Source organism: Catharus ustulatus, chromosome 1, assembly GCF_009819885.2.
Source record: "Catharus ustulatus isolate bCatUst1 chromosome 1, bCatUst1.pri.v2, whole genome shotgun sequence".
Taxonomy (NCBI): domain Eukaryota; kingdom Metazoa; phylum Chordata; class Aves; order Passeriformes; family Turdidae; genus Catharus; species Catharus ustulatus.
In genome coordinates this window covers 32,695,352-32,714,002 of record NC_046221.1, presented here as the reverse complement: position 1 = coordinate 32,714,002, position 18,651 = coordinate 32,695,352, and the positions used below count along the sequence as shown (strand labels likewise).

At 36.1% G+C, this 18,651-nt stretch overlaps 1 protein-coding gene across 1 annotated transcript in view; it reads right to left on the bottom strand.

Moving 5' to 3' along the window:
- Nucleotides 1-280: 280 nt before the first annotated feature.
- The window catches only part of SP4 (Sp4 transcription factor), a 29,933-nt gene continuing 11,562 nt past the window's right edge, over nt 281-18,651 (bottom strand). Inside the window, exons 4-6 of the mRNA XM_033059344.2 lie at nt 6,421-6,649; nt 5,987-6,186; nt 281-4,905 (exon numbers count right to left, since the gene is read on the bottom strand). Coding sequence (XP_032915235.1) covers nt 4,658-4,905; nt 5,987-6,186; nt 6,421-6,649 — 677 coding nt within the window. The 3' untranslated portion in view covers nt 281-4,657. The remainder of the gene's footprint in view (nt 4,906-5,986; nt 6,187-6,420; nt 6,650-18,651) is intronic.

Here is an 18,651-nt window from a genome sequence, read left to right as displayed (position 1 = left end):
CTAATGCAATAAATATAAAATGCAACTTTTGATAATTTTAGCAATGGTAGTGAATTTACAGTTGTGGACACAAATACTCAGTTTGGTGTCACATCTGGACTAAAAGTGTAAAACATAATGTGCACAATCATCCTTATGTCATTATGTAAGAATTTGTTATTTTCTGATATTGAATATTTGAAATGGTGTAAGCAGAGGACTATTCTTTTACCAGTAATGTAGAATTTGCTTCAAAACACACCAGTGCCACAATACTAAAAAATTGGTCAATAAAGACATATTAGTTGGTCAGACGTCCATTTACTTTGCATTATGACATAGATTGATTTCAGAAGTTTGACATTCAAATAGAGGTTACTGAGACTTCAACAGGTATTTAATCAAACATATAACAAATTTTATACCTCAGTTAGGAAAAATGATTCTGCTTTGCAGTACAAGGTTAGAAGTCCCAAATAATAAATTCATCTTCTTTTGGAAAATGGAAGAAAGTGGCCTTCTTTTGTGTATATGTGGTGGTTAGGGACATGTTTTAGTGGTGAGATTTGCAGGGTTAGCTTTTCAATTGAGCGCATTGAAGTTAAAGGTCTCTTCGAACCTAAATGATCCTGTGATTCTCTATGTATTTCTTCCTTTGTGAAACAGCATTATTTACTCACTGTAAAAGTATGGTAAAGTCTACCATAAAAATTTTTAGCATTTTAGAAAAAATTAGTATAACATCATCATTAGCAATTGGGCATATAATGGAAGCTATTTTAGTATAACACAATGCAGGAGCCTGTCGACGTTTCACTAAGAAAAGCTCAATATATTTTCTATGAACTGAAGTCAGTACTTTCAGGTTTCCTTTTATTTGTTATATTCATTCCCTGTGTGCAATACAGTGACACTTCTATTATTTATCTGTCAAACTGAATTATCTTCTGTTTTCTAAATTTGTATTTTATCTGTGTGTGTGTATGTACATATTCCTTACCTTAGGAAATTTTTCCCTTTGGTGTGTTCAGGAACAACTGTAGCTTCCATTCGCAAGAGCTGAACAAACCCCACAGAATTCATGCTGAGCTAGAATCTGCTGGTTTAATTCCCTGCTGGGAGTCTGCCAGTTGGGAAACGCTGACCAGCAAGTACAGCTCTTAATTACACAAATCCAGAAGCTGCTGCCAACCTTTCCCCATTGAGAAGCATTTGTTTTCTAGTGTTCTTCTTGATGAACAGATTATCATACAAACATTATTTATTGCTGCTTTATGTTGTAAGCAATTAAATGAAGAAACCTTTTAAACTCAAGGGAATTTTAATAGGTTACTTGCAAAATGTTATTGCAGGCAACAACTTGTACATGATTTTAGTTCCAAACCCACCAAAAAATTATACAAATCAGCATTGTAAAAGTGTCAGATTAATGCCTTACAGGCTTTGCTGGCAGAATTAATTTCTAAATTCTAGATGTGGGGAAACATTACTCTCATTTTTTTCCTTTTCCTTTTTTTTTTAGAAAAATTTACAAGTGAAATATTACTACAAAACTTTTGTTTTTATAAGGAATTTTTGCAAAACATTTACATTTTTACCATCAACTATTTTTCTGTTTCAAAATCATTATGTAGATTTAATACCCTATGCTGCACATCAATTCTTGCGGGATGACAATTCAGTGACATGCATAAAAAAACACCACAAGGCATTAAAATGAAGACTTAAATACAAATATTGTTGCAATAAAACAGTTATAAAATTGAAAAATAGGACCTAAACATCATGCTTACTTAACTTTGACAAATTAACTTTTTCTCCTAGATTACACACTTTTATTACTGCTCTTGTGAAAGAATGTGATAAATAATGACTTAACACCAATTGCTAATGTAATCGGCAACACATACACAAACCTAACCAAAGAAAGTATATTGTAAGAAAAAAACTATTCTAACACTGGAGTTCTACCATGGTAAATACACTTTGCACTGATAATTACAATAAAGCAAAATTTTTAACGGTGGCAAAGGGAATGAACAGTGAAATGCCATTAAACAAGATACTACTGCACATCTGTGCCCTATTACTTACAACAGCTATATCCCACTGAGTCAAATAAAGGACATTGAAATTTACGATCCTTTTAAGACAGAAAAGTGGATTCAGAATGGTATGCAGAACAGACTGGCAGAATGTTTCTAATTCCAGCGGTAAAATGTGCACCTGCTAACACAAGTTAATGTACTTGAGATGCTATGAAGCCAACCAGATTTAGATTTGGATAAATCTATAATAGGGATTCATTACAGATTAAAAATTATTTCAGTTTCCTATCTGCATACATAAGTATGCATGAAAAATTACATATGAAATGGTTGTGCAGAATGCTTGTAACTTCAGTTTACAAAACTGTTAACCTTTAGGAAATATTAACATTAGGAAAGTTTTTCTTTGCATAAAGTAATGTAGAGCACTGATTGTGAAGCATAATGATAAAATATATCTTTGACATTTCGTTTCCTTTATAATAAAATTAACAGTTAATACTACCTAATGTTCATCTGTATTAAATGTAACACCTAATTGTTTCTGACATTTTAAATCCAGATACATCAGTTAAGAGTATTTTAAATAAAATATACAAAATAATGTACAAAACCCAACTAAAATTTAAAGACTCTGTCACAAGTCTAAAAAAGCTTTAAGAAACTTGAAATTCATAACCACAGTGTAAAATTGTTTTTCTTTAATCTCAAAGCTTTTTATGTAAACTGAAAGTATAAAATACCCTCAGCTTAGTATTTTGCTACAAAGGGCTGGCCTAAAGTGTACACAGTGTAAACAATGATATTTCTTTTGCTTCAAAAATACAGAAAACACCACAAGATTGATAAATTGTTCAGATGAGAAGTATATGCTCTTTATGGAACGCACAGGGTACCTGTTATTCTCAAACCAACAGCTACCACACACATTCTTCTTTCATAATTTGTTGGGGAAAGAAAAACATCTTGTTCTTCTTGCACTGTACCTCCTTCAGTTACACTAAAAACATTTTGGTGTATAAATCTCCTTAAAAACTGGTCATGAGAATTTATTAATAAGTGACTGCAGATGTAAAAGGTTATACTTATGCCAAGGGAAGTAATTAAAAATCCTGAGTATGAAATATTTGGCCATCTTTCCTCCTTGTACCTACTGGAATTTTCACATAGAAAATGGAATTTTTGTTGTTGTTTTTTTCTTTTTTTTTTCCTTTTTTTTTTTACATTTCCTCTATATTCACTGTCACATCTGAAAATGTAACCAAATCTTTGAAACCAAAAGTCATGTTCCAAAAAAAGGATAATATTTCTCTTTTCCCAGTTTGTTTTGTGGTTGGAGGGTCAATATAAGTCTTGTTAGGTAACAGATATTTATTACCAGTCTACATATTATCCTTGAAGAGAAAAAAAATAAATGGTAATATTTAAGGGGAAAGAGAAAATGTTTACTAACTTCTTATTAAAATGTGAAAATTAATTTTTTTCTTTGGCTATTAAGTCAAAGCACAAAGAACTCAGCACATTAACCACAATATAATAAACTAGTATTTACAGAGAGAAGATACTGGACAACAGTCAGTTGTCAGATTGATTTCCATGATTCTAACAAAATTTAAACAGTCAAACACCTAAGGTCGAGTTTTTAAGATTCAAGTTATCTATGAGTTAGAAATGGGCCACAGATATTTTAAAATACAGAATCATAGAACCACAGAATGGCTTGGGTTGGAACGGACCTTAAAGATCGTCTAGTTCCAACCTCCTTGCCATGGGCAGGGAAATACAAAATGAAATTAATTACCAAAAATTTACACAATTTTTTTTTCATTCTACATAAAGATACCATTACTTTTGTAAATCTTATGTTAATATCTTTCTATGGTTTTATCTTTCCTACTGTTTACACTAATTCTACGTAACCTAGCTCTCCACACAAAGAGAGGAATTAGAACTCACTGATTGTCATTTATACATACTACTATAATGTAGCAGTCAAAATTAATCTGAGGCCCACCTCAGAATCACTTTGCAGCATGCATCACTCAGCTGCTATTTGAGTCATTCCAAAACTTGAGAAAAGATGGCCAAAATTAACCAATGTGTTGTATGGACTGAGCAAAACCCTAAAATATATCCACTGTTGTTCCTCCTGTGTTGTGTTTTGCTGTGCCTTATGGGAAAAGGACGCTCTCATGAAAACTTTATGAATTCATGTTAAAAAAAAAGTGCCTTCATCAAATGGTATTAATCCTAGTCAAGGCCCACCCAGTTTTACATTGATACTATCTGATTTTATAAACACATTAACATACAGTGCTAAAATAGGGGGGTAAAGTTCACTTAAAATAATTACAGAATATACAGACATATAACTAAAAAAGTACAGTATGGAAATATTATTCCTCTATCTGTTTATCCAGTCATCAATTTGCGCTGTTTGTATTTTTGAAATTTTTGTCTTGTTGCACCGGTGTACACTTCCCATGCTGACCCTCCAACCTGGAACACTTACAGAAGTCATGACTGAAAAAAGATTTCCTGCTCTGTAATCCACTTTACCAGCCCACTTCCATATCCTGAAAGGTATGTAAACTTAAGTGCAGCACTAGGTGTCCATATAAACGATCCTTTCAGAATTCTTCCATGTTTGTTGAAACGTTAGGGGTTGCTGGGTTTGAATCTTGAGAAATGGCAGCAACAGTGACAATTCTTGGAGAACCAAGAACCTCAGTAACTGAAGAGTCCAGTTCTCCTGAGGTAACAATAGCAAGGGCTGTTCCACCACCCTTCTTGTTCTGATGAGTTTTGACATGTTTCGAGAGATGGTCACTTCGCATAAACCTTTTAGAACATTCTGGGCACTCAAATCTCTTTTCACCTTTTTTAAAAGAAGAAGAAAACCAAAATGTTGCTGAATGAGAGCACTGAAAACTGTTTGATCATCTCAATCTCACCCTATTCTAATCAACATTCAAAGTGTCTTTAAAAGGACACATTTTATTTTCCATCTGATTCATTTCCAGGTGTGCTCTGTTCAGTCCCAGGCTTTTGGCCACATACTCTTCACTACTAAAATGTTCTCAACAAATATTTGCTGTGCTGTGATTATCTGACAAGAAGTTTGAATTTTAAGGACACCAGAGAGTTTTCATAAATACCATAAACCTACCAGAGCGAGGGAGGTAAAAGCACTCAAAGAACAACTTGGTAGCATTTTTTAAGAATATTTTTGTTATTTAGATTAAAGGAATGAGAAGTAAACTCAGAAACATGAATTCAAATGCTCCATGAAGATGTATGGAATCTACATTAAGGGAGACAAATTCAATTTATCAAAAGGTCCTGTCACTGTTCAAATGCAGTTAGTGCTTAGACATCAGGCGGTGTAAGTTGGGGGAGGAGGGAAGGGAGGGGGAGACACTCTCCTGGGGCTAAAAATATGAAGGCTGATAAAATATTCAGCTTTTAGAAGGCCAACTTTTCCATTCTGAACTGTTAAGAGAATTTGCTTTATCAGTTCCCATTTGAAACTCTAGGAAATTTCCTAAGCAGACCAAATCTAGTGTATGGACTAGGTTAATAAATTTCTTAAGGACTGAGCTAATCCAAGGGAGGAAACAATAACCCTGGTCCATGGCCAATCCTACATGCTTGACCTAAATTTATTACATTTAGATCAGACACAAGATAATGTACATCACCTATGATGAAATGGTCATTTTTTCTAGCCTATGTACAAAAGAACAGTTGGAACAGATCCCTTTTTATATATATGACTTCACAGTCAGCCTAAATTAACGAAAACTGAAATCTACCACTTCCTTGTTTTAAAGTAACTTTATTTACATTTAAGGGTAATTTCAGCTAACTTAGTAAGTGAGAACCTTGATACCATTGTTTGACTATGGCCACTCCGATTCAGACTTGCTGTACTATGGCTATAGAGAGGGATAACCAACCTGTATGGGTTCTTCTATGCCTTTGTAACTCATCACTCCTTGTGAATCGCTTGCCACAAAAAATCCAGTTGCAGACAAATGGTCTTTCACCAGTATGCCAGCGCAGATGTGCCCGAAGATGAGATGTCTTGCCATAAACTTTTCCACACCCTTCAATATGGCAGATATGCTGTTTCTTTTTTCCTGGCTCATTGCTGCCTCTAAAAAGATTATATTTAAACAGCTAAGTAGTTATACTTGAAAACATTACCAGCTATTAGGAGAAACATTTCATGCTAATAGTGGCAATTTTAAACCCTGTCTAAAACAGCCCACACAAATGTACTTTCTAATAGAAAGCATTAAAAATCTAGTCAATATAGGACAATCTCATTCCCAAATAAGGCAAGCTGTGATAAGATGCTTAAACATATACTGATAAAAGTTACATTTACCTTCCTTCTCCCTCTCTGCAATTAGGACACGAGCAGGCAACTCTTCTCAGTCTCTTGCCAGGCTGCACTTCCTGGTCAGAAGCTTGTTGAGCTTGTTGAAGCTGCACTTGTGTTATCTGATCAGGACTAACAGCACCAATTGCAGCATTAGCAATGCCACCTACTGCTACGGTTACAGGAGCTATTGTGGCTTGCTGTACTTTTACTCCATCCTGTCCTTGCTGTTGACCTGTAAAATAAAAATTGTTTGTACCTTTTATTAGTAATTTCAATAAGTGAAATGCATAAATAAACTTTATACATTTACAGTAGGTGGACAAAAATCTACCTAATGTTCAGGGAAGCCAACAAACAAAATGTTAAATCCAGCCATTTTCCTAAAGCACTACCTACCTGCTAGTTTAATGTGATTTGTTATTAAAACAGCACAAGACTACAAATTACTGACTGATAGTAAGAAAAATTACCTAGTTTAACAAATGTATTCTTTTTCTTAAAAGCTGAGACACGCGAAATCTTACAAAGAAATACTGTTCAGTCAATTGCCAATTAATGTCTCTCTAAGAACCTTTGAACTATATCTGCATTCAGAAAACTACCATTAGCTAATTAAGAAGTTGCTTTATGGCACTTACAGAACTGTCACTTCTCTTTACAACCTGTCCTGAAGCAACATTGAGCCAGAAAGGAACTTCTGAATGAAAAAGAAACTTATGACAAGGATTAAACAAGCTAACATACCAAAGCTTTCTTGAGACTGTTGTTTTGCAGGATTCTCTACTTAGGATGGGGTAATCTTGGTTAGATGCATAAATGGGAGGACAATAAGCAAGAGCAGTGCTGGGTAAAGAGATCTGGTGTTTGGGTTGATGGCAAGCTGTAGATGAGTCAACAGTGTGCCCTGGCAGCTGAAAGGGCCAGCTGTACCCTGGGGTGCATCCAGCAGAGTGCAGCGAGCCAAGTGAGGGAAGTGATTGTCCTGCTCTGCACTGGTGCAGCCCCACCTCGAGCACTCTGTGCTGGCTGGGGTGCCTTACTGTAAGAACATCAAACTGTCAGAGTGTGTACAGAGGAGGAGACCAAAATGATGAAAGATCTCAAGGGCAAGACTTAGAAGGAGCAGTTTGGTTTGCTCAGCTGGGAGAAGGCTGAGGGGTGACCTCCACACAGTCTGCACCTTCCTCAAGGGAGGCAGTGGAAGGAGAGGTGCTGATCCCCTCTCTCCTCTTTCTGGTGACTAGTGGTAGGACATGAGGGAATGGCATGAATCTGTACCAGGGGAAGTTCAGACAGGACATTAAGAAAAGGCTCTTCACTGAGAGGGTGGTCAATCACCAGAACAGCCTCCCCAGGGAAGGGACCAAATAAAATTCCAAGACTGACTTGATGAACAAAGAATTCAGCTTCACTGCATATGTCCATTACCTCATTGGCTTTCTTGATCTAAGGAAATCTGGATTACTGGCTTGATATTAAAGCAAAAGAAAATATTCCAATACAGGTGAGAAGGGTAGTTTCTTGAACAAAAAAGTAATATTGTTTGTTTTAAAAGTTAGTACTATACAGACTAGAAAATACATGTAAAAAATGAAATCTGACACAGAGATATGACTTCCAGTCACATTACGACAACACTGAATGCCAGCTCTACTAGTAACAGGAATGGGACAAAATATAATTAGATGCTGCCATTTCCAAAAATTCACTGCCTTCAGACAACTGTGAAATTAAAGGAAATACTATCTCCTTATTTAGAGAGTGTAACAGGCAACCAGAATTCTTTGGAGCAGAATAGAATATTTTAAGACATGAAAGTCCTCAGTATTGAAAAATTAATTTAAAATGTAGAAATTCCTCAGAGATAACAGGACTCAGAGATATTTGAATGGGTTTTAATGACTTCTATAGCATCCATAACAGACATCACCAGTGGGGATAAGAACAACACTCTCTCTGAAGCCTAAAGTGCCCAGCTACTGAGTGAGTTGACACACAGCCCAGCACGGGATGATGACTACTTCATTCACATGATTGCTGAGGGCCAATAGATGCTTGGACAGACTACCTTGTGCAACACCATGCTACGAGTCAGAGATGAAACCTAACACACACCACCTAACACCACCACATACATGGACACAAGTTAGGACTGAAGAACATCATATATAGAGAACCTCCCAAAATGACTTGTCATCTAAAGGCCACTGCTGGCAACAGGAAATAGAAAAAATCTGGTTTCTGCCTAGGTGAGTACCAGGTTATTTTCACCTGAAGCATTGACCAAATTTTCCCAGTTATCGCCCTTAGTTTATGACAGTAAGTTGTATCTAACCTGCCTAGATATGACTAAACATTAATTCCTTGTCTTCTTAAGAAGGACACAAGTACTGACAGACACAGAGTGTTTTCAGTTCTTTGAAAAAACAAGGACAAGCCCATAAGAGATAGTGTTTGAACCCCACTTACTGTTGGACAGGCAGTAAAAAAAAAAAAAAACAAAAACAACAAAACAAACAAAAAAAAAAATCTAAAAGTATTCTAGTATCAGCAGCAAAGGAAAAATAATTACAGGCTTAACCTTGAGTGCAGAAGCCCCACATGTTTAAGATAAAACCAAGTGCTTCTTTTCAGAAATAGTAATGTACTGGAAATATATATATTTCCCATATTTTAGTGGGAAAGAAAAGCACTCATGATAATACTTGAGGGAGAATACAGTAAGGTTAGAAGAACATCATGATATAAATGCAAATAGTAATACCAAGTACTTTGGTCTAACAGTGGCTGAAGAGGATAGTAGAGCTTCCAAAGAAACTGCTAGTCCTCAGGCAACTCCTTGTCAGGCTGTTAAGTTGTGGGAACACTGAGCACTATAAACAGCCAGAGTGAAAAAAAAAGACTAATAATTTTTTTATATATCTAATGTTTATCTCAATATGAAAATATTAATATGACAATACGATTGCTTGTGATAAACAGTTGCACTTTCTGGTGAGCCAAAGGAAAACTAAGAACTTGCTCAATGTGCAATATTTTGCAGAGCACAATCCACTCTCCATCTGTCAAACATACTCAAGGTACTCCCTTAATTCACAGAGCAGCACTATAAATGAAGGGTCTGTGGATGGTCACTACAGAAGTTAAAGATATAAAGATATGATGGCCTACTGCAGCCTCCTATTCTATTTTCTTTATCAGTCACATTTTTGAGTACATCGTTAAGAATTAAACTTTTTTATTACAGTCTGTTAGAAGGATGACTCCATCTATGTCACAGAGTTCAATTGGAGCAAAGTAATCCTGAGACCTATAACAGTCTGTGGTCAGAACTCCACTGAAGAGGATGATGGTATCTTTCTCTCTGATTTTCTTGAATTGATACTAAAGTTTCAATGCAACCTTTCCCTGGGCTGGTGTCCTGAGGTGACTTTACGATGTGGTATCCTGGTATCCTCCTCACCTATACTGTTGCTCAGAAATGGGCCCTGTAGGTCTAAGCTAGGCCCAGAGAGACAGAGAGAGCATGAAGGGACAGTAGAAGATGTGCACAGTTTATCTGCAGAAACTTTATTTTTACTCCCCTGAAATTCCTTTTCTCATAGACTGTGCTGCTTAGCACAGGCAGTGAAAGAAAAATAAAATTCTCAGAGTGCTTTCGGAGATCGCAGCCCTATAGCAGGGAAGAGAAAACTGAGAGTCTTTCTCTACTTTTAAACTAGCTTCTAGTTCATTAGCCAAGACAAAAAGTTTTTCTCTAGACTGTGGCTTCTTCAGAGGACCTGTTCAACTCTGCTCTGGTCCAGAAGACCAACACTGAGAACACACACCAGCAAAGCCCAGTGTGGAGAGGTACCCCCTCACCCCTTGGATGCTGCATTGCCAGCTCCTAACTTGAAAAATGCCATACCTACAAAAAAGACTTTAGATTCTGAAATCTCTCATCTCTTCAGAGCAACAAGAAGTTTTATTGTTTAATATTATTCATTTTTTAATGTTTGTGAGTACTTTGCTCATTAAACAAAAACCTTTTCCACTTCTCTCGAAGAAAATTTACCTCCTGAACTGTTTGGGGGAGGGATCACTTAAATCTACTTTCTGAAGAGACTCCTTCAAAAGTTTCCTCCCTAAATTTACCCTAAATCAAGACAGCTGCCAAACCAAGGTTTTTCAAGCAAGATGTACAGTAATTTCACGACTATAAGGCACACCCTTTTGACTAAAATTTTCCCTCAAACACGGAAGTGCGCCTTATAGTCTGGTGCGCCTTATATGATGTACAAAGTTGCGAAATTTGCCAAACCGGAAGTGTGAGCTGTGAGCCATGGGGGGAGCTGGCAGTGCCGTGGCAGCCGGCTGGGGGCGGGCCCGGAGGCCCATGGCTGCTAGGTGAAGGCAGGCCTCTGGGCCCACAGCACCGCCGCTCCCAGGTCCAGGCAGTCCCAGGGGCCCATGGCTGCTGGGTGAAGGCCCCTGCCGGGTGGAGGCAGGCCCAGCTGGCCCATGGCCGCCGGGTTGAGGCGGGGCCTCGGCCAGCAACCGTGCGGGGGGAGCTGGGGGCGAAGCCTCGCTGCAAAAAAAAAAGTGCGCCTTATAGTCCAGTGCGCCTTATGGTCGTGAAATTACTGTACATTGAGGCACTTGAACCCTGAGGAGGATGACTCCTTTACTCATCCCGTGACTACCGGTGAATATTCAGGACATAATTCTAGACTATGACCAATCCACATTTATAGAGAAGCCTGTTCAGCATTTCTAAGCATACAGTATATTTTGCTGACTCCAACCTTCACTGTCCAAGTTATGAGATGAGCTGTTGGAACCCTGAAGCCTGGGAGTTTTGAACTTTCTGTGCTTTCTGGCACTGGCCCTCAGGAGAACACTGCTTTAAACTTGAGGCCTTAGAGAAGGCTTCCAAATTTGAGTGATAGAGTTGGAATTACTGGTATGTAGTTTGAATAGAAGCGTGCAATATCACATGGTGAAGGGTTTGGTATCTCAGGTTTTAGAATATAGTAATAGGCATGGGACAAGATGGAGGTTCTTGGGCAGTGGCATCTTCTTCCTTTGTGTTCCTTCTTCTTCTTGATTTTAGGGAGTAGTTTTTGGTTGGGTAGAAAGTACCACAGGGCGAGTCACAGGTGTTTGGTCATTGAGTCAAAAGCATAAATAATATAGATGTCAGTTTTTAATTGGATAGTTAGGCCTTAAAAGACCTTGTGACAAGCAAGATACAACTCCGTTTTTTCACTTGTAGCTTGTTAGCTGAGGTTCTGTAGAACTCACTGTACTTTAGATAAGAATTAATAAACAACTGAGTCTGAACACAAAAATCCTGTCTCTCATGCTTCTATCTGACTCTGAGTGAAGGCAGGGGAAAAAAGCCAGCCACTAATAATGAGCAACTACACAAGGGTCTTCTGACACTTCTTCAGACTATCAAGTACCACTGCTGACACACACTGTACCTTTCTGAACTTTCCTTCTATCTTGGAATACAGGATACATACTACTGAGCTACAACCTTAATCTATTCATTAAACATAATACAGTGACAAATTTGAGTAGAAATTCTTCACAATAACCTCAAAAATGACAGTAAAAATACAAATGGGACAATGCTAGGTAAGGTTGTTCAGGAAGACAATTATATGCCGCACATGGTTTCAGTTAAATAGTAATTAGATGACTGTTCTTTAGACAGCATTAACTGGTTATGACATTTTCTAATAATGCACATTGATTTTTCTTTTTTAAATTAATCTCATGGAGTCACTATTTTAAACTCTCTTCCCTTAAATTCCACTAACTAAACTCATATCAGAAGGTTCTGAAGCTCTCAAAATATACAAATTGCCTTATTTGAAGAACCAGGCCACAAGATTCAATGAGCAAATCAAGTTTTTTGAGGTAAAAGAGTTACTGAAGAAAGCACACATGCAAGATAAATATTGATTGTCAGAGATTTATGCAGTTATGAGAAAAGACTGTGAGGTTCAATAATGTAATTAATGGACTTACTTTTTGTTTTGGACTCCTGAAAGAGCACCCCAACAAGCTAGCACACTAGTAATACACAGGGTAGAAATGTATCTATTCTCATTTTAAAGCTGCTAAACATAAAAGTCTTTGTTATTTTATAAAGAATAATAGGAGTGTATTTGAGACCGGTTGAAATATATTTCCTCCTAAAGAAAAACCAGAAAATTTTCACAAACCAACTGACAGGACATGCCCAAAATTTCAAAGTGAGTCTGCTATACTCTTGAGTTGTATGGGATGTTTTCTAAACTATATACTAGAATTCGGTGGATCACGAGGGGCTTTAACTTTTACATCACTTGTACTTATAAAAGAGGAAGAAAAATAAAGAGAATATAAAGGGAAGACAAGAGAATTTAATTATATCTTAAAGCACCTATATCATAGAATTAAATGAGGGCAACTTCTAAAAGTTTAAATCAGAGAGGATTTTTCAGTTGGGAGGATCTAGGTCTAAACTGGCTTCTTATTTAAAAAAAAAACCAACAAACCAACCCAAACCAAACAAACAAACTCAAAAAACAGGTGGTTGAGATAATGTTACCCATACAGGAGCAGAATGATTTCTTGACACCTTCCAGATGGAAAAAAAAAGGCTTATTAAAAATATTCCTTTGAATGTCTTACTAGGGCATTAAGTGCTATTTAAAGCCTTTCAGAAATGCTGCTACAGTCAGGAGATGACTTGAAATTGCTTCTTCCTGACACACTCCAAACCACAAGACCTGATATTACTACACTTCACCATTCATAATCAAACCCTTCAGTAACAACAGCTCTCATGTTTCAGCACAGGTTTCAAAAAGAGAGCTAAACAAATCACTAGGTGAGGGAACAAAGTCACACTTCAGTTCATCTATGCTATTCTGTATGAGCAGTGAAAGCAGTCACCACACACTGACACATGCTTTTGGAACAGAGAAAGTTTTCTCAGGTTTCCATGATTTCTTTAATAATAATTTCTGAAATTGTGAAATATCTTGATGAAAAAAATCATCACTGAATTTGCATATGTCTGAGCTTTACTGTACACACTGTCAGGATATGAAGTTAAGTTACAACCAAATGTTACAAAATAACATTGATACTCAATTGCCTTTCATTTCCTCTCAGGCCTAAGTTCTCTCTTGCTATTGGATAGTAACCACTTGTTCCACCATAGGACAAAATGCATACAGTAAGGAAACCTGATATAGTATTTACTGTACAAATCCAGTGCAACAGAAGTCTCACTGATTGCAATATTTAAAATATGATTATGACTGAATAGAAATTTTTAAAGTTTCTCAAATAAAAGAACCTGCATGAACTCACTCACTGATCTTTCCTATTTAAGCTATTAAGTAAATGCATTACTTATTAACACAAGATACAGGATTATCAAGATAAATGACTGCACATCCTTTTTCTTCAGCATCACTAGCTCAGCTTTCAAATTTTGCAGTAAAATCGCATCTTAGCAGGTGAAACTCACATATACTTTCCCATACGTGAGTTTATAACACGTTCATGCAAGAAAATTCAAACGTAAATTATTACCATCAAACTAAATAATACACACACACACATCCCACCCCAATCACATTTTCAGTTAAAAATTAATTTGCAAAACCTTAACAGAACTTGAATGATTTAAGAAAGATAATGCATGGTACCTAAAAAAGTACTTTTGTAGAGAGTGATCAACCACTGGTTATTAGGCTTGGTCATCCATTATAAGTCAAACCAAGCTTCCTTTTACCACACACTACACCTGCTTTCCTACTCTTGCTCACCTGAAGTAGCAGGCACAAAAGATGACTCTGAGGCAAAGAGGGCAGAAGGGAAAGAAAAGGATTTTACTGATCTACAGAAATCATGAGAACAAAGTATTAGAAAATCGGATCTTGGAAAGCAGAGAAATTCAAGACTAAGAAAAGGATACTTCTGAGTTCTGGTACATAGTTCCTCAGAAAAAAATTATATATTTCCTGTCGCTGTTGTGCAATCAATGTTTAGCAGCCAAAAGATGAGACATCAATGACAGAGTTATTGGTGACAGAGTAGTAGGGTGCACCTTGCTTCAAAATCTGAAAAACACTTTGCAAAGTGTAACTAGAGCCACAGTGGCTAACGTTGCAAAAAAGAAAATTTGTTCAACTGTGAATTCTAAAAAGCAAAGAGAAGCTTGCAGGTAGAATTCATAATTCAATGCATACTACTACAAGACAACCTGCAGAGTTCTAAAGCTCTACAGGCATCAGAGATGATGCAGCAACTCACCCATTAACAACTCACTGATACAAAGCAACAAGAAAAACCAAGTTTCTTATCTGCCCTTGCCCTGCATACACCAGATACTATATGTTTTAATAATATTAAAATATCTTTTAATATTATTTTTCCACAAAGACATACACATAATTTATACTAATATCTACACAGTTTATATATTTATTTATTTTACAATATACTTACAATAACATGTCTATATAATAGAATATAATGCTTTAAGATATAGCCAAGATTTAAATATTGTTTAAAAGTATGTGTCAATGTAGTTAGAGATCCTCAATATTTATTTTTATTTTTAAAAATCTAATATGAAGGAGGTTTCATGCTGAAAAAAGAAGCACAAACCATATTTAAAAACCACATATATGTAAAGACAACACTGAAATTAAATATTTACACAGAAGATGATGTAGTACGCTGACAATTCTGCTCTCTCTTCTAAGCAGTGTTTAATAAAGATTATGAAAAAACAGTATGTGGCAAAAGAAGAATTCCCCAGACCAGAATCTGCACTGATACAAGGGATCCACATATTCTGTAGAGAAGATCAGTACAGAGTAAGGAGAGGAATTGGATTCACTCAACTACTACAAGGGTCATTACAAACCACAGCATTGTGTCCAGATGCTACTACAAGCAGAGAGTTTCCAGTGCAAACTGCAGCAGCAAATAGACATCAGTCTTTTCTACCTCCTACAGGGGCACTGCAGCAAGTTTCTATCTTTTGTCCATGGCTAACTTTGTCAAGGTTTGTAAGAACTTGCTATATCCTTCTTCAAAAGCTTTTTAAGTCTCAGTGTGTTAAAAAATTACTGGACAGCATAACTATGCTTAATTTTGTTGAAAGTACTGCTTCAAGAGTGAAATTTAAGGCAATAAAGTTTGAAGGGTTTAAGCATCTTAAAAAAAAAGAAGGCTGTTTCCTTTAGTGCAAGAATCATATTGATAACATAAAATTAAACCAATGCCCTGGAAGTTTGACCACATTACTTCAATGATTTTTCAAAAATGTAAGGCTTTGCCCAAGTGCTTTAGGACAACCTGAGGGCACTTCAGCACTTTGAGCCAGAAATTAAGCTTTCCCAGCTGGTAGAACCTTTCATTAAACTGAAAGCTAGTTTATTTTTTATTGCTTTATTAAAAATAGGAGAGCTAGTACAAATACAACACAGAAAGACCCATACTAAGTCAATATAAAAATCAATTTCACAATAAAGCTACAATTTCCCAAAATTTAGTCTTGAACAACCAACTGGTGGTTTGAGCTAAAGCAAGGTAATGTCTCTGGTTGTCCTCAGTAGTGTCTATTCAAATGAAAAGTATTCAAATGAAAAATTAAGTATTCTAAAGGAGATGCAATCAGAAAAGTAACTTGCTATACTAATGAAAAGAGACCCTCCCAAAAAACCATGATTTTCATCATTATTGAATGAACAGACAAAAAGAAAAGTATACTTAGGGTAAGTGTCCAAGAACACTTCTCTGCAGATGAACACAAGTAATTTCCTGCATGCTGAAACTTAGAGCAACAGCTGAAAACTCAAGCACCAGCTGTGCTGCAAAGTATCAAAAACATTGCATGGAAACTAGCAGCAGATGTAAGAAATTGAGATTCTCAGATTTACTTTTATGGAACATCTTCCTCTCCTCCATCCCCGTGTCCCAATTCTCAGATTATTCTACAGTTTATAGCCACAACAGAATGCGGTCCAGTTCTTTCCTTTAACTCTTTCCCCTAACTCCTAAACAGGGGTAGGACTAGAAAGAAACCTGTGGACTGTCGGTCTTCGCAGTCTGACTAGAGGAGATCAATACCTGACAAACTGAAACGAAACAAGAATTCCAAAACAAACCAAAAATCAAGTGTCTGTCTTACACACTTCTGCCATATGGTAACAAAAACACACACTCAGAAGGTGTCATTTTCTGCATCTCCATTCAATTTATGAGTATTGTTATGAAGTAGTAATTACTGAATCTTGAAAGGACAGAAGTGGGCTAACATTAAAAAAAAGAAGTTAAGATTCCAGTACTCTATTCGGATTTTGGGAGGTGGAGCTAGGAGCTTTTCTGGGTGGGTCTTATGGGATTTTCACTATGCTTTAGCTGGCTTAAATATTTTACACTTGACTAGAAGGTTCATGAATTTCCTTGAAGTAAATATTTTGGCTATATAAAATGTTATGCTGATCAAGACAAAAGTAAATATACAAAAAAAAAGCAAGATGATTAAAAGGAATTTAAAGGATATTATAAGGAAAAGACCAAGATCCACAGAACATTTTTAAAGACTACAAGACTAAACATGAGTCACAAGCTTTGGTTTTATTAACAGCTTATGGATGAACAGACTGGTCAATATTAAAAGTAACTTATTTATTTAAGATGTAAAAAGTGAAACTTTGTTATAGCCTTCATCAGGCAAGGACCAACAAAACTATGTATTATAGAATCACAAAAGAAGGGCCACATAAATCTGTAAGATCTAAACCTGTAAAAGTTCTGGCATTTTCTGTAACACTGTTAACCCTACAAAACTGTTTACTGAGTCTTGTTTTTATAATCAGAACAAACTGAAAAGCTTCACAGTTTTGTCAGTTACTTCCTGATCACCAAAGAAACAAGAAAATCAAGGTCCATATTTCTTAAACTTCAGTATTTTTCTCAAGGGAAAAGTGGTCACGTCATCACTTGAAACTATAATTAAGGAAACACAGGCTTGTACTTAACATGTATCCCAAGGGGTTTTCCGGCAGGAAGATATTAACTGATAATTCTCTCTTTACAACAAAGTAATAGCAGTCTGAAAATCTATGAAGATTAAATATGTATGTTGGCATGATACAGTTTTTCCAATGACCAGATGATCAAGGCATATGACTGTTATCAACTCTCAGCAGCGTTAAACATCAGTGGAGACTCCACTGTTAGGAACAGATGCATACAGAAATCATTACATCTATATAACTATATTCCAAACTAAACTAAGCATGTGCTCTGATGCTACATTTCTCAAGAGACTACAGATGTCCACAGCTACTGTTTTGATGAAAGTGTCATAACTAGAGTAAAATATTAATTTAAAAAATTATAATTAATTATGCAGTCCTGACTACTTCTAAAGCTATTATGCTATAGCATGTAAATCAAGCTATTTTTATTAACTAAATTACCATTAAAAATCATTGACTACTAAAAAAAAGATTTATTTTTCAAGAATCACAGAACATCCTGAGCTGGAAGGGACCCACAAGAATCATCCAGTCCAACTCCTGGCTTTCCACAAAGCAACCCCCAATAATAACACTGTTTCACTTGAAATTTATATTCCTCTCAGAACACAATATCCAATTCCATATATAGTTAGCTCTTTCAATAATCACCACTGCTATTAAATTTTTTTTAATATATTAAAAAACAATAAGAAATTATTTATTTGATCTACCAGTTTCAAAATAATACAAGACTTAGGACTCCAGAATTTAAGTTACAGTGAGGAAGCTGTTGAAATGAAATTTTGAATATGCTTCTTGTCTTTCCCTCACACCAGGTATTAATGGAAGAACAAGAAGGTTGGCTTAGTGCAGATCTAAGTATGCTTTAAAAAAGAAAAAAATACTAACAAGCTGGAGAAGATGTGCTGTATCACTAAATTCACTTTCTTGGCATTTTATGAACAAGAAAGCTCAGCCAATACTTTTCCTGTTCTATGCTCTGATTTCTGACAATAGGGATTGAGAGAGGGGATGGCAAACTCCAATATTCTCAAGAGAGTGTATCTCTACTGATGTCACAGAATAGAGAAGTACAGCTTTAGTAACATTATTCTTTAAAGACTTTAAGACTTATATTTTGTTCTTGAAGTTTATAGCATAGAAAAAGCTAACTGTAAGTCTATTTTACCTGGCAATTATGAAC